Source organism: Vespa crabro, chromosome 5 (assembly GCF_910589235.1).
Source record: "Vespa crabro chromosome 5, iyVesCrab1.2, whole genome shotgun sequence".
In the NCBI taxonomy this organism is placed as follows: domain Eukaryota; kingdom Metazoa; phylum Arthropoda; class Insecta; order Hymenoptera; family Vespidae; genus Vespa; species Vespa crabro.
Genome location: NC_060959.1, coordinates 6645263 through 6660262, shown reverse-complemented (window position 1 = coordinate 6660262; position 15000 = coordinate 6645263). Strand labels below are relative to the sequence as shown.

The 15000-nt window shown below is 37.9% G+C and overlaps 3 protein-coding genes across 8 annotated transcripts in view; all 3 read right to left on the bottom strand.

Annotated features, from left to right (window-relative positions):
• LOC124424524 (kinesin-like protein KIF2A) overlaps positions 1–1319 on the bottom strand; it is a 33444-nt gene extending 32125 nt beyond the window's left edge. Inside the window, exon 1 of one of the 2 annotated variants that reach the window (XM_046963709.1) lies at positions 367–1319. In XM_046963709.1, coding sequence (XP_046819665.1) covers positions 367–433 — 67 coding nt within the window. In that variant the 5' untranslated portion in view covers positions 434–1319. The remainder of the gene's footprint in view (positions 1–366) is intronic. The other variant, XM_046963710.1, reaches the window with a different exon arrangement.
• Positions 1320–1657: 338 nt separating this feature from the next.
• LOC124424341 (mutS protein homolog 5-like) lies at positions 1658–5131 on the bottom strand. Its single transcript, XM_046963249.1, has 12 exons — positions 5123–5131; positions 4535–5064; positions 4220–4390; positions 3882–4086; positions 3610–3811; positions 3298–3534; positions 3071–3209; positions 2478–2841; positions 2209–2421; positions 1996–2139; positions 1857–1921; positions 1658–1793 (listed from the first exon to the last, which is right to left on the bottom strand). The coding sequence occupies exons 1-12, from the start codon at positions 5129–5131 to the stop codon at positions 1685–1687; spliced, it is 2388 nt and encodes a 795-aa protein (XP_046819205.1). The 3' UTR covers positions 1658–1684.
• Positions 5132–6527: 1396 nt separating this feature from the next.
• LOC124424230 overlaps positions 6528–15000 on the bottom strand; it is a 54240-nt gene continuing 45767 nt past the window's right edge. For 2 of the 5 annotated variants that reach the window (XM_046962999.1, XM_046963000.1), the window contains exons 2-10: positions 12408–12714; positions 10732–11710; positions 10003–10648; positions 9759–9930; positions 9530–9688; positions 8180–9462; positions 7713–8099; positions 7495–7623; positions 6529–6818 (exon numbers count right to left, since the gene is read on the bottom strand). In XM_046962999.1, coding sequence (XP_046818955.1) covers positions 6632–6818; positions 7495–7623; positions 7713–8099; positions 8180–9462; positions 9530–9688; positions 9759–9930; positions 10003–10648; positions 10732–11710; positions 12408–12659 — 4194 coding nt within the window. In that variant the 5' untranslated portion in view covers positions 12660–12714 and the 3' untranslated portion in view covers positions 6529–6631. Of the gene's footprint in view, positions 7152–7494; positions 7624–7712; positions 8100–8179; positions 9463–9529; positions 9689–9758; positions 9931–10002; positions 10649–10731; positions 11711–12407; positions 12715–15000 lie in introns of all 5 variants that reach the window. The other 3 variants (XM_046963001.1, XM_046963003.1, XM_046963004.1) reach the window with 3 other exon arrangements.

The window sequence follows — 15000 nt, the reverse complement described above, 5'->3', positions numbered from 1 at the left end:
GAGGGGGATGGGGTGGGGTGGGAAGAGAGCCCACGCGCGAATATTTTAACGGTCGACTTAACGAAGGGCTGCTGTTCAAATCTATGTCGATACACTCGTTAGAGAAAGAGAAGAAGATTGATAGAAAACAGGGAAGAGAGATGCGAAGGGAAGGGAAGGGAAGGAAAGGGTGGGGTGGGATGGGACGAGGAGAGAGACCGTTCGCGGCAAATTTCGCGCGTAAGAGAGAAGAGATCGTGTTTGAGAAAAAAGACGAGAAGCCGCGAAATTTTGAAAATTCTCCTTCTCTCTCTTTCTAACTATTAAGTTATAACGATAACGACAACGATGGAGAACAAACAAGACGACGACGACGACAAAACTCACCGTCCGTTCTCTTGATGTTTATGCTATTGCCGGTCTCGATGTTGCACATGCCGCGGTCCATGGTCATTTAGTCGTCCGGCTGCATAAAAAAAGACGATGTTCCTTTTCTCTCGAATTCGGACGTTCTCCTCTTCTGGAAGAATGGTGGCCGATCCTCGGCTAGGAAAGAGCCGTTGCCGTGGGGGTGTACGCTTGCTTCTGCCGCCGTCGTTGCCGTCGCGGGCACGTTCGAGTCAACGAAAACGGTCGGAAACCGTCGACAGAAAGAAAGAAAGAGAGAGAGATAGATAGAGAAAAAGAGAGCAACGGCGCTTGCGGTGGCGCCGATCGTAAAGACCGATCACGACGTTTCCTTAACTCGGCCAACGAACAAGAACGAGCGTCACTGTATTCTTCCTTCTTCTTCGTCTTCTTTCTCTTCCTTTCGTATCTATTGGTACAACGTAAAACAGGCGGATCTCCTTTTCCTTTTTCTTTTCTTTTTTCTTCTTTTTTTTTCTCTTTTTTTTTTTTCAAGACTCGCGTCGTCTCTCGAAAAGCACACGCCCGATTGTCGCTTTGAATGTCGTTGACAACGATAAGTATCTCCCTGAGCTTGCTACCTTCCTTTCTTCTTCCTCTTTCTGATAATAGTAGTAGTAATAGTCGTCGTCGTCGTCGTCGTCGTCGTCGTCGTCGGTTAACGCGACGACTATCAACTCGAGACGCCGCTCGTCTTCGTTCTCGTCCTTCTCGACGTCAAAACGAAGCGCGCTAAAGCGCTGACCACGATAGCTCTAAACGTACACAGAGATAACGGGTACACGCTTCGAGATCGCCTTTACGAATTACATCCGGGGAAGGTACATTGAATCGCGCGAGAGACAGACGTTCGCTTTTCTGCCGGGTTACTGCCAGTGTCCGTTATTGACAACGGAAGAATCGCGAGCGCCAACTCGCGGTCGGCCGCGCGCGCTGAATCTCTTGATCCGCCACCTGGCGGATTCGACCGTCGACTGATCAGATTCTATGCTTTGTAAAAGCGCTCGAAGCGCCATCGTTCTATTATAGTTCGAAACATTTAATTTCGATCGGCGCGCGCAACTTGCGCGGAAATTTTTGAATTATTTCATTATATATATATATATATATATATATATATATATATATATTATTTCATTATATATATATATATATATATATATATATATATATCTGTATATATATATATCTCTATATACATATATATATATATATCAACGAAAGAGAAATCATTTTACTTTTGATTAAATATATTTTCATGTGTGTTTAAAAGTACAAAATGTTTGTATATTATTTATTAAAATTTTGTCGACGATGGTAATATAGCTTGGCGCACCCACGACTTCAATTCCTCTAAGTCAAAGTCAACGTCTGGAACGACTACTCTTTCGATTATATGTTTTACCCTGAAATTATATGAATATAAAAAATTATGTGATCTCGTGCGATTAGCGTGACATAAGACTTACGTATCTTTTCGTTGAACTTCGGGGATACGCGAAGGAAGTGTTCCCTGTTTTACGTTCTTAAAAATCTATATTCGTTAAAAAAATTAAAAGGACAAATTGTTTACTGTATAAAATAAAAATTCGGCTAAATTAAAAATACCTCTAAGCTGCGCTTTATAAGTTGTTCGCTAAGACCAGCACTTTTTGCTACAGAGTGTGCAAAACTGCAAGTCGTATTTCCAACTACCAAGCGATAAAGAAACGCTAGAGACTCGTCGTCGTTGTTCGTTATGAATTCAAAAGTCTGGAAACAATAAACGCGATTTGACATAATGCTCTGACAAAAGTAACGAGCAGGAAATGATTATGGTACTTGGGCTTCTATCATCGGATTTTCAGGCAACAGCTTTGTTACACGATGAATGTGAGTTGCAGCGAATACGTGAGGACAATAAATGGCTCTCTCGACAAAGCTATCTAGAACAGCAGCCAGTAATGACAGACCATTTGTCTCGGATGTGCCTTTGCCAAACTCATCCATTATTATAAGCGAATTTGGAGTTGATGCATACAATGCCATATTTATCTGTTAATAAAATATTATCGTCAGAATCTATTCGATTTATTTATTCTTAAATTTACCTGTCGAAGAGTTTGTAAAAAAGCACTCGCATCTAATGAAATACTATCTATAGTAACGATTTGCGTTAATATATGAGTCATAACACCAATTGTCGCAGATTCAGCAGGTACGAAACAACCGATATGAGCCATGAAAACTATAAGTGCCACCTGCTTAAGATATATACTCTTTCCGCAAGCGTTCGGACCGGTTATAATTTTGACGAGGCTTTTCCCTTGTCCAGAATAAATATCGTTCGGTACATATGTGGTATGAAATTCTTGTAAAGGATGTCGTCCTTGTTTCACGGCTATAACTTGCGACTTGACCATATTTGGTCTCACGTAATTATGATTCCGTGCCACTTGTGAGAAGGACAGCAATCTGCCGGAAGAGAAAGAAATTTTCTAATGATAGACCATACACCCGGCAGTCGTTTCTACGACTATCATCTAACCGACAGAGAATGGTGAATGTTATCCGCTTTTATAACGCAATTTTTGTCTGACGTAAGAGACGTCATGTTAAAATCTGACGTCAAGATTATCCGATGTCATTCGACCTTTATTTATTTTCTTTTATTCAATAAATTCTATCAAAAATATTTACTCACGTGTCTAATTCTGCACACAACTGTATAGCACATAGTATAGAATTTGCGTGTTTATTTATATATCGTACCAATTTCAACATAATTTCACTTTGTCGTTTTGTTATTTTTGACATGATATCACCTATACTATTATCTAATTCTATAAATTATAAATCAGACATAATAATATACATTTAACAATTCGAATAAAATGACGATAAATTAGAATATAATTTTTTGTCACGAACCTCTAGCGCAAGGACTCTTATAATAATGCACACCGTTTATTATAAATTTGAATTCTAAACCAGGAATGTCATCCGTTTCTGGTGGAGTACGATTCCATTGTTTAATAGCCAATACGTAGCCGATATTTGGTAGATAAACCATGTTGCAACTTGTAACAGATGTGGGAAGATTATCTTGCATATCTTTTTCGCCCATTTTTGTTAAGAGTTGAGGTAAAGCATGTTTTAGATTACGTACTACAAAAATAAAATTATAAAGTTAAAGTAGAACTTAGAAGAAAATATAATTCATTAATTTAAGAATTATCCTACGTTCGTCTAATTGAGGATCAACGTCGGATCTAACAACAAATGTATTTTCACGTCTGCTCGCTTCAAAGTCAACTATAAGTTCAATGAAATATTTCACGTAATGCATCTCATCCGTAATAATATTTACTATCTTTCTGAATAATTGTATCTTATTGTCATAATTCTCACAAATATAGGCGATGTAAATTATGTTAGTAACAGTCTGCAAAAGTTAAATTTCAATTATAATACTAATGATCTTAATTGATAAGTTCGGAGATAACAAGACAAACTTTATGCAATCTCTGCCAATCGGAAGCTCTCGCTCTTGGACCTAAATAACGGCTAAGTATTGCGTTTGTTAAACGATAAATATCTTTCAAACATGTTGTTAAATTTTCAACGACGCTTTGATTAGTTGGATCCAAGAAGAAATCTATTACGTCGAATCTTTGATTGAGTATGTCGATGTCTCTTGTTGGACGTCGAATTGTTTTCCTATGAAAATTAATAAATATATCTTATAAAGAAGAATATGTATATATATATATATATATATATATATATATTTGTTTTGTTTTTAATTTCATTAATCAATTATATTTTAATTAATTGAAAAATTAATACGAACCATAAAAACTGTATACCCGGTCTCGATTGACAACAATTTAACAGTGCGAATAAGCTACCGCTTTGTATTTTTGTAGATGCATTACCGAATTTGAAGAAACTTGGATGATATTTTGTTTGGACGATATTTAATGCTTTATAAGAGTCGTCATCGATCATTACAAGGTTTTCTCTTTTTTTTTAGATAAAAGAAAAATAATAAAAGGAGAATTATTAGGAAAAGAAGTTAAAAACAAAATAGAAAATATTTTTGAAGAGAAAATTAAATAAGATAAGATTAAAATAAAATACTTAATAATTATAATAAGATATTTACAAAGTAATGTAATTCAAGGAGATAAAAGATGCTTTGCCGGAAGGATCAAGAGCAATAGTATTCCAATGCTTATCGATAAATCTTAAGAGTAATCCTAAAGCGTGGATCATCGCATGAGACTTAAAATCTAGCAAAGCATTTAAAAATGTAACTCTTTCAGAATTTTCAGCATCTTTTGGTTCCGAATCGAGTTTTAGACATCGAACTCGATGATAACAAATATCATAGTTATTTTCTTTTTTCGGTAAGGCTTTAAATATGGTTTGAATCGATCGATCGCTCGAACTAGAACTTTGATTATCCTCTATTGCATCCGCAACTACGAGCTTTTTTAAACAATTAAGAAAATCCTCGAATATTCCAAGTATCGTGACAATGTAATGCGGTTGACATTGTCTATAAAGCATTTTTGTAATATTGAAATTAACGACATCATCGTGAGTGTCCTCCATTACAAATAATTCTGACGTTACGATGTTATAATAAGCTGCACCCAAACGATTGTTCAACCATATCAATGTTAAAATGATCTAACAAAATAATATAAGGTTGAAAAAAAACTATCATAATTTATAAAACGTATGATACTTGCCTCATCTCTATTTTCTAAATTTTCTATGCGTTTTGCATTACTCGTGCTACTCTGTCCAGTCGGTAAATTTCCCGGAGAAGATGTCTCCATTATTTTGTCTATCCTTTCGGGGTCTTCCTCGTCGCTACTTTCTCCAAATAACATTGCTTCGAATTCCGATTGTCTTTAATTATATCCGAATATTTTAATTATCGTAATTAAAGAAAAAAGGAACAATATGGCGTTAAGAGTTTGAAAAATTTCGAGATACAAGTAAATTCGGAAAGTAAGATCATTTGTACATACATAACATTTTTCCCAGTATTTTCTTGTAATTTTTTAATGATATTATTTGCTGAAGAAGAAGCAGTTTCAGTATAATTTTCACTATCCATAGTTTTAATGATTTTCTTTTTATTTCTTATCTTTTTTTTTCTTTTTTAATAGAAAAATTACTTCGATCACGGTCAATTACACTCGATTATACAAACACAAGTACTGTCTACTACTCGAGTGAATTTAACATTTATAATAAAATATAATCTATTATATTTATATAATATTTATATAATTGTATGTGTTAATGTTTATACAATTACTGATTTACCGCTTCTAAATTAATAGAAGTAAATATCAAGGTTAATGTAAAATGTAAAAATTAAAAAATTTAAATAATAAATACTTAATTTGATCTTGTTAGTACTACTGATGTATTTTCTTATGATTATGGCGCGGAAATTGAATTTGAAATTGTATTCTATTCCTGTTTTTTGTAAATCTAATTATAAAGTGTCTTTTTTTTCATAGACTTATTATATTTATTACTTACGATAAATAATTAGATGTTTGTACACTTAGGTTTGACACGAATAAAAAAGACATCATCGTAACAACGTAATTATTTAATCGAGTACAATTCATTAGCATAATTTTTGTTGCACATGTTACCTGTACATAATTACAAAATATGGACCCTAAACCACTTGGTAATAGTGTATTCGATGCAACTATTATTCGGCACACAGTTTCGTTAAACTGCATTAATTTATAATGCAATAGCGCATTTACCATATGCTAATAATCTTTGATTCGTTGTTGTACTTACACAAACTATTATATCTTAAATTTAAATACTAAACGAATGTATCAAGAATTACATGGAACACATTTGGTTAGGAGTTAGATCATGTTATTTGTTACATGATAAATCATTATTTGACATTAGTTACACGTACAGATTGAATATTATTTATGTATAAAAAAAAATTTTTTTTTATATATAAAATAGCATCTCTCTATAATAAATTTTAATTTCCGATTAAATCGTATCCTATATTTTTTTTTGTTTTTTTTTTTTTTTTTTTTTGTTAATTTCTCTCTCTTTCTCTCTCTCTCTTATTATAGATTCTTATTGTAAATATTCCAAAAAAAAAGAAAAAAAAAAAAAAAAAAAAGAAAAAATATCGAATAGATTCGTACCTATTTTTAATTTTATGAAGAAGTTTGCACAACTATAAAATAAACATTTAACTTGGAATGGGCTGGGGTGGTTGAGGATTAAAGGAAATGGGTCGATAACTCTTCTCCCTCACAAAAGGTTGAACTCCGTTTAATATAAAGCCATTAATGGGATTCCGTTCTTGCTTGATTGGTTCCACTGGGCTTTCATCCTCCGAACTGGCGGCTTCCTCGCTTCGTTCTGGGCTAGCCGACCTATTCAACGTTTTCTCATTCTTTTCATTTTTGTCTTCGATTCTTATACATGCATCATTTATATTTTCTTTGTATTTTATATCTACCTCTCCCTTCAAGAAAGTATCATAATTTCGTTTAATCGTGTAAGCCACATCATAATTAATTAATGTCTCAACGAATTACGATCCATCTATGTATTATTATTATATATAGGCACCTTTCTTTCTAGCCCAATACGTAAATTATGTAGAGAAGCACGTACAGCCCGATGCCCGATTGTTTTGTTTTAATCAAAGCGTTGTTAGATGACTAGAAGTGTTAAAACTACTTACTTTACGTTCATTTTAAAACCTGCATGGAATAAAAATTAAAAGCCAAACATTAGTAATAGCTCTCGTAATGAACGATTTATACGTATATAACATAACAGGGCTATGTACTTTTCAATGAAAAAAAAATGTTATATGAGTGTAAGATGAGGTCATGCAACATGCTGCTAAACATACTGTCTTTAATATTTAACGTAATCGTTCGCTAATAAAATTTAGAAATTGAATCGTACATTCAATGAATATTCTTCCTAGATCCATTCCAATATTCTACTTATTTGCCTATTTGATTAAATATTATCGATACTGACTGGCCAGTATTTAAGCATGGAGAAAAGGCAGGGGATTGGTTCGAACCAACATACCTAGAACGTAGAGGTTTGCCTTTGCCTCCTGTTTGTCTAGAATGTGGCCTGGTATTTGGTTGCGATAATTCACTATCGCTGCTGGCTAAGGATGACCTCGCTGCAACGGCACCATGAGCGAAATCCTTTCTATTTGTAGAACACGATTCAACATTTGTTAAGTACATTTTATATTATATATTAAGGCAATCGATGCCAATCACTTCAACATCTGTTACCTGTAATTATCAGACCTAGGCGTTGAATTTAGATTCGTAGCTTTGCCACCGTGGACATTTGCATCGACAAAGACCGCTGAACTCTTTGGAATATCGCAAATGACTTTTGGATGTACAGTGGTCTGTTTATACTCTAAATGAGATGAATTTTCCGGCGTCCAAGCGTAGTATTTCGGTCGATAATCTTTGTACTCTCTTTTCTGTTGTTGTTTCGATTCAGAACTAGCGCCTCTTTTTCTATGATGTTCGTCGCTGCTAACGCTATTCTTACGATTTGCCGTTAGGGTTCCAAGCGGAGCAGATGTTGGTGACGAGGCTGATGATGACGGTGCACCATCGGGATCAGCTCGAGACAATTGTGACGTATCCCAAGCAGAAGGCAAACTACTATCGATCAAAGCGTTAGAAATTAATATCAAATGTCAAACTGGTATATAGGTATAAATGTTACGTTATAAAATCTCTACCTAAGATGTTCATCCATATTATACAATCGAAGCTGTTGTCTAATATTCGCTTTCTCTCTTGCCCGTTTCCGTTGAAACTCTTCCTCGACTTTCCTCATAGCTTCGAGTTCTCCTTTTCTCTGACGTTCTTTAGCCTCAGCCTCGCGAGACAATTTCTCAGCCAATCTACGTCTCTCGATTTGCCTAACGGTTGATTGAAACGTAAATCGTTTACCTTTCGAATTATGTTTAGTTGGTGCTTTGATTTCAGAAGATGATTCTTTATTGTCTTGCACATTCTGTGATTGCTCGACGGTAGGCGACGTGCTTCTCTGTTTCATCTCGGATATATTTTCGCAGGATTTTGAAAAATTCGAAAATCTATTATGCGAATTAATACCTCTCTCAGCGAAGGAAGACCTTTCTCCGAAGGATCTCAAGTTTTTTGACTTTCGCGATTTTTCCTCTATCATAGAAGACTTTTTTAGATCGTCCACGACATTTTTTTTATACTTCGATGCGGAATTAACAAAATTTTGTTTCTTTATAGGACCGTTGTTCTTATAATTCAAATTCTGTGGTTGGTATATCGTACCATTGGCTTCTGGTAAATACATGACATGACCACCGGAAGCTAAATAAGAAAATGATGGAGGTTTCATGATTACAGGGAAGTCGTTTCTGTCCTCGGAATCTTCTTGATCGTCGTCGTCGTCATCGCCATCAACGTCCTCATCGTCAAAGTCTTGTTTCCATCCAGAAGGCGAAGATCGAGTCACGTCCGTAATTTGATTGAGTTGCAATGAGGTTGGTGCACTACTGGACAATAGCCAATTGTCATCGAGTACGTCGCTGGCACGTTTCCTTTCGAGATCCAACGGACCGAGACCGAATGCTCCTGACATCGATCTCTTTAACTTTTGCAGGGAATTGAACGCTGATCCTTCCTTACCCTTTGCTTCAGGATTATAAAGATACATCCTGTTGTCATCACGTGGCAAAGAGAGAGAAAAGACGTGAGCTTTCGGTGTAAATTTTAATGGTGCTGGAATTGGAGGTGGGGAATCTACGCCAGCATCGCTGCTTGATTCTTCGCCTAGATCTTGTTGAGGAGTCCACGTGGGTCTCGTTGCCGGTGTCTTTATTCTGTTCATCGTACTAACGTCTAGAGAATCGTCGTTACCAGCTCCAGCGTCTCCGGAAATACCTGAATCTCCTGATTTGTCGTGCGAACTTCGAGGTCCCAAAGCTATCAATGGCGGAGGTGGCCTCGATAAACGTTCGATCCTTTCTTCGAACATGACCTACAATATATATAATTTGTAGTTTGATCTTTTTTTTTTCATATAAATTTGTTTTACGTTAACTTACTGGAATTTCTTCACTAGCTGTACTCATTGTTGGTCCAGGTGCTTCCAACGCTGATAATAATCTCCATGCTGCCGAGGGAGAAAATCTTGGTATTTCTAATTGCTTTTTCGGAAGCGTAGGTCGAAGTTTCAACGAGATATCCTCTGGTCCACTTTTTATCTGAAATTACAATTCATTGTTATCGAATTGTACAATCGTTTAATTTGTCAATGTGCTCGTTAGAACTTACTTCGTCACCGTCGTCCATGGTGTATTCGTTCGATCTGTTGATTTCTCTAACTTGTAATCTCGACTGGATGTGGTGGATTTGTTGGTCTACGCTATTTCGTGATTCTTTGGATAAGGCCTCATCCATGCCAAAATAGAAGGTCTTTGGCGTTGATTTTTCTGTACGTGGTAATCTGTAAAGAAAAATTTGTATTTTATATCTGATACTTCAGAAAATTAAAAAAGGATCATAGCAGTAGTCTTACATGTGCCAGTTATCGACTGGTTCCTTCGTTTCTGAAATTTTCGTGAGTTTATCTTTGGCGTTTGGATCCTTCTTCTCTATCAATATCTCACCATCCGACCATCTCTTTTCAATATTCTTAATATCATTCATTTTTGTCTCTTTTTTACACCACTTGGGATCTGAATTTTCTTTGTCCCTTCCTTTATGTTCCTGTGGTTCCGGCGTACTTTCCCTACCAGATCCTTGTCCTCGAGCATTGAATTTATCTCTACTGCGATGTCTTATTGGACTTTCCGATCTGCTTCTTCCAGTATCGACGACATCCTCAAATTTTTGATTTTTCGCTGGATCATTTGATCTTTGATAATCCTCAAAATCTCTTCTTTGCTTGTCCGAAAATCTATCTTCGATGGAATGTCCAAGCGTATCGAGCCTCTCCTTCGATGGCTTTTTCCCTTGATTCGTAGCTTCATCTTCGAAATTTGTCGACCTCTCAACGTTCCTCTTCTTATTAACTACTCCATTATCTTCTCGTTCCTTTGAGCAATCCTTGCTCCTTCCTACATCATTTCTACGTTCCTCGTACGAGATCATCTTGTTTTCCATTCTGCTACATCTTTCCACTATAAGTCTTCTCTCCTCGTTCATGCGCGAAACGATTCTATCTGAAAGGATGAAAATTACCATTCTCAACGATCCTCTAGAGAAAGATATAAATTTCATTTAGAAATAAGGATTAAAGAGATACCTTCGACGATACCTTCGACAGTTCGTTCCTCGACGGTTGTCGTCTTGGAGTTTTTCTTTTCCGTCTTTTTATGTTCCTCGTTGATCAACTTTTCTTTCGTGCTCTTAGAAGGCTCCACATTCTTACGTTCTAAGGACGCAACGTTAGAGGAATCAAGAGGACTGGCCGATTTCCTACCACAGTTCAACTTATTCCTCACTTTCCTAGCTACCTGCATCAGTTCCGCCTGGAACTCAGGACTGCTCATACTCCTTTGAAGTGTGTTTTTGCCATCGAATCTTTTCGAACGTCTCAACTCGTCTCTGCACCATCGATCATGTTGTTGTTGCTGTTGCTGTTGCTGTTGTTGTTGTTGCGATTGCGACTGTTGTGACTGCTGCTGTTGATCCTGTTCCCGCCAGGATGGCCTCTTATTCTCGCTAATAGAAGAACGTTCGTTCCTCCACCTTCTTTCGTTCTCGAGTGTTGCCTCGTTACGTTCCTGGTGGGATTGCGTGGACAAGTTGGGCATCCAACTGATCTGTGCCCTCTTCGTTTCCGCTCTAGTCTTAAAAAGCCGTGACCTCCTGGGTGGCGGCTGGACTTCTTCCTCGTGTCTACAACGACTATTATCCTGACCAAGTTCCCACTTGTAAGAGTCAGGTGACGAACCGTCAGCCATTACATTGCCAGGTGGTGCCGGTGCTTTGTACTTTTTCTTGCCTTTGTATCGACTCTCCCGTTCTCTGGAATCCCTTTCAGGATAATAACCAGTACAATGACGACGTTCTAAACCGTGGTGTTGTCTACTAGTCGTATTGCAACGTTCCGTTGGCGAATATCTCAGGTCTGGCTCGCTACCAAATCTTTTCAATTCCTGCATTTCATTATCCATGCAATGGGAATCGCTTTGATAATGACAACAGTGATGATCGGACTTCCGTGATCTAGATACACCAATGTTCGACGCCGATGTACTTCTGCTACGAAAGACTCCTTGCTAAAATAACAATACTTGTGAGACAATGTCACAACTGAACATTGTTCTAATTGAATCGTATGTTAATTTACATTGAATGAAAAGGAATATTCGTTTGGCTCAACTTTCACGTAACGAGGCAAATTTATAGAAAACTTAACGAGACTTTGTATAATAATGAAATAACGGAGTACACCGAAGGTCACGTAATACATTCCAAGTATTTCCGGTAAAAAAAGGCTTTCTAAAACGAACGCTTAACCGGGTTATCGATGTAACGCCTGGCTCGTTGCCAACCTTCTCCGAATCCCATATCTTTGAAACGATGCAAAAACGACGAAGGGATATTAGCATTTTTGTAGTATGTAGTTCACGGCGAAGTATCGAAAAAAAAAGGACAAGATTTCTTTATACGGCTACGATACTCGTATGATTCGTCGGAGAAATGAATCGGTCAGCTTTTACCTTATTAAGGTCACGCCGGGATACTTCAAGGTCGAAGCCTCGTAAATGCTCGTAGACAAAACGTTTAAAATTATATGACCAATCATCTTTTCGATTGATCATCTTAAAAATCAATCATTCTTTTATCACTAATTTAAGTTTCTTCTTAGCCACGGTAAAAGATTTAAAGACTATGCTGAAACTTTGAGAACATCTTAAAGAAGAGAGAGAAAGATACAGACGCGCACACACAGATGCAGACACAGTTGGTTACCTTATTAAGATCGTGTGGCAACGTCTGCGCCGAAGGTCTGCGTCCACTTATGGTCCCGCCGTTGTGAATAATACTACCATTATTGGTTGCACGGAGCCTTTGATTGGGTGGCTCTGGGAGGACCTTATGTCCAGGCGGCTGCGAATGGTGTTTCGACAGTTCTCGAGGGAAGGTTTGAGTCCATCCACGTGCCATATCTTGAGATAGCCCGTTCGAGGGACACTGTTGATGGGAACTACCGTTGTTACCCATCTTCCGGACTAGTCGTCTCTCTGACGATGAATATCATTCGTTATCCATCTTCCATCTGCAACAGGGAAGTTTCGAAAGATTCTCTGATAAGATTCTCTGATAAACTATCCAAGATCAACAACATTTTACGCTTGTACGTTTAAGCTTGAATCTCTGTATAATAAAGTTCATTGAAAATCGTCGCGAGAGGTGAAAGAGCACGTCCGGTGTGAGAAAGAAAAAAAAAAGGAGACAGGAAAGAGCTCACGATGTCTACGCAATCCGGACCGGTTGGTCGGTTATCTTACAGTTAGAAGCGACTTAACTTTACGTTGGATAGACGTCGACCGAGCGAAAAGAGAGAGATAGATAGATAGATAGATAGATAGATAGATAGATAGATAGATAGAGAGAGAGAGAGAGAGAGAGAGAGAGAGAGAGAGAGAGAGAGAGAGAGAGAGAGAGAGAGAGAGAGTACCGATCAAGATGAGTCTTCTCTCTAAAGTAATCTCTTCCATTCACCGGTACCGATGCACCTGCCCAACCTGCACACGCGACCCGTCGATCGCGACCGGTAGTACCGCTAGCCAGTGACTAACAGCAGATCGCAAAGTGCCGAAGAAAAATCCGAGGAAATGCTGCCGCTTCTTAATGAAACCTTTGGCTACAGGGGAAAACTGGATTTCTCTTTGACATATCGCTAGATTCGAGCGGTATCGAGGCAGATGCGTTAAATAATGACACAAACAGGTTCCATCTTGATCTTGATTCATGGAGAATTATCAAGCAGGATCGTTATTCAAGGATAGGATGCGTTGGAAGCAAATTATGTCGTGTGTCGGCATATTCTTAGAAACCTGTTGGATTATAGAAATATTCAAAAACGATAGTCGGCTATAGCCAGACGGCATATTTCTCATATATAAAGCGTGACTCATTTTGTACGAGTTTACTTTCTTTGCTAGAGGAATTAAATTTAAACAAAATGTAATGTACGATCGATCGTATGCATGCATCTATGTATATAGGTATGCATCTATGTATATAGGTATGCATCTATGTATATAGGTATGTATCTATCTATGTTATCCACGTAGGTAGGTTTATCGAAGTGTCATTGTAGAAAATAGTCGTCTTATGGTTGGAATCACGAGGTAACTTTATACCCTAAGCTCGTTACTAGAGTAGTCTCGTCTCTTTCTTTCTTCCGTTCTTCCTCCGGCTGTTCGTCCCTTTAGGATCAGATTCCTCGGCGCTTGGCAAAGGAACGTTTCACTTCCGTACGCGTGACACTACCGCCAGAGAGATAGCGGAGACGAGAGAGATTGATCGATCTTGTAGTGGAAGAAAAGACGGTGAGACGACGAGGGGAGATTTCTCACAGTTTCTCCGGGAGACAAGTCCGATCTGAAAACCGGCTGAGGTTCACGCCTCTGTCGGTTACGATCGAATACTTCGATTCTCATTGGCGTAGATCGGTTAAGAGGCGACTTTGATTGCGTGGGCGTCCGTGCTAGGAATGTATTCTCGATTTTTCAGATGGTACTCTCTCTTTCTTTCTTTCTCTCTCTCTCTCTCCCGCTTCGTTCCCATAGCGTGGTAGCCGAGAACGTGACGGAGCTAACGGATACCCACAGAGATAGAATGGCAAATTTTTTTTTCGACTCGACCACCCTATAAATATCTCTTCTCGATCGGAGCCTTCGAAAACTTCGAAAGCACGTTGGATTCCTACATGGATAAAAGAAAAAAGAAAATTCTCTCTTCCTGTATCGTAGAGTTATAAGATAACTGCTGTTTCAAGAAGAGAAATAACGAAATAAAGGACGTTTACCCGGTGACGAGCGGCGCAAGGACTCGCAGGCACAAAGTGCCGAGTGATGCGTGACGGACGGCAGTGGTTATGATAACTCGGGCGTGGGATGGGGAAACGAGAAGAAGAAGAAGAAGAAGAAGAAGAAGAAGAAGAAGAAGAAGAAGAAGAAGATGTAGGAGAAGAGAAGGAGCAGGATGAACATTCGCCATTTGCAATGATCACCCTGGAGAGTCATCGAACCTACGAAGAAGAGAAAGAAGAAGAAGAAGAAGAAAAGGAAGAAGAAGAGGAGAAGAAGAAGAAGAAGAAGAAGAAGAAGAAGAAGAGAAGAAGAAGAAGAAGAGGAGGAAGAAAACGAAAGATCCTTCGTCCTCTAGTTTCAGAACGATCGAGCTGGATCGAACGAGAAATTCGACTCGAATAAAAATACGCATTATGCTCTCGTTTTTACAGCTTGGCGCCATCTTCAATGATACATCTCTTATAAAACTCACGTCTTTTCGTATCGTACTTCGAGTCAAAGAGATCTTTCTTATCATCGTTAAA

What these genes read in the sequence shown, in the direction of transcription:
- LOC124424341 (XM_046963249.1), bottom strand. An exon ending in TCCTTGAATTACATTACTTT is followed by an intron (nt 4,391 to 4,534) that starts GTAAATATCTTA and finishes CTAAAAAAAAAG; the next exon opens with AGAAAACCTTGTAATGATCG. An exon ending in ATTGGCAGAGATTGCATAAA is followed by an intron (nt 3,812 to 3,881) that starts GTTTGTCTTGTT and finishes TAACTTTTGCAG; the next exon opens with ACTGTTACTAACATAATTTA.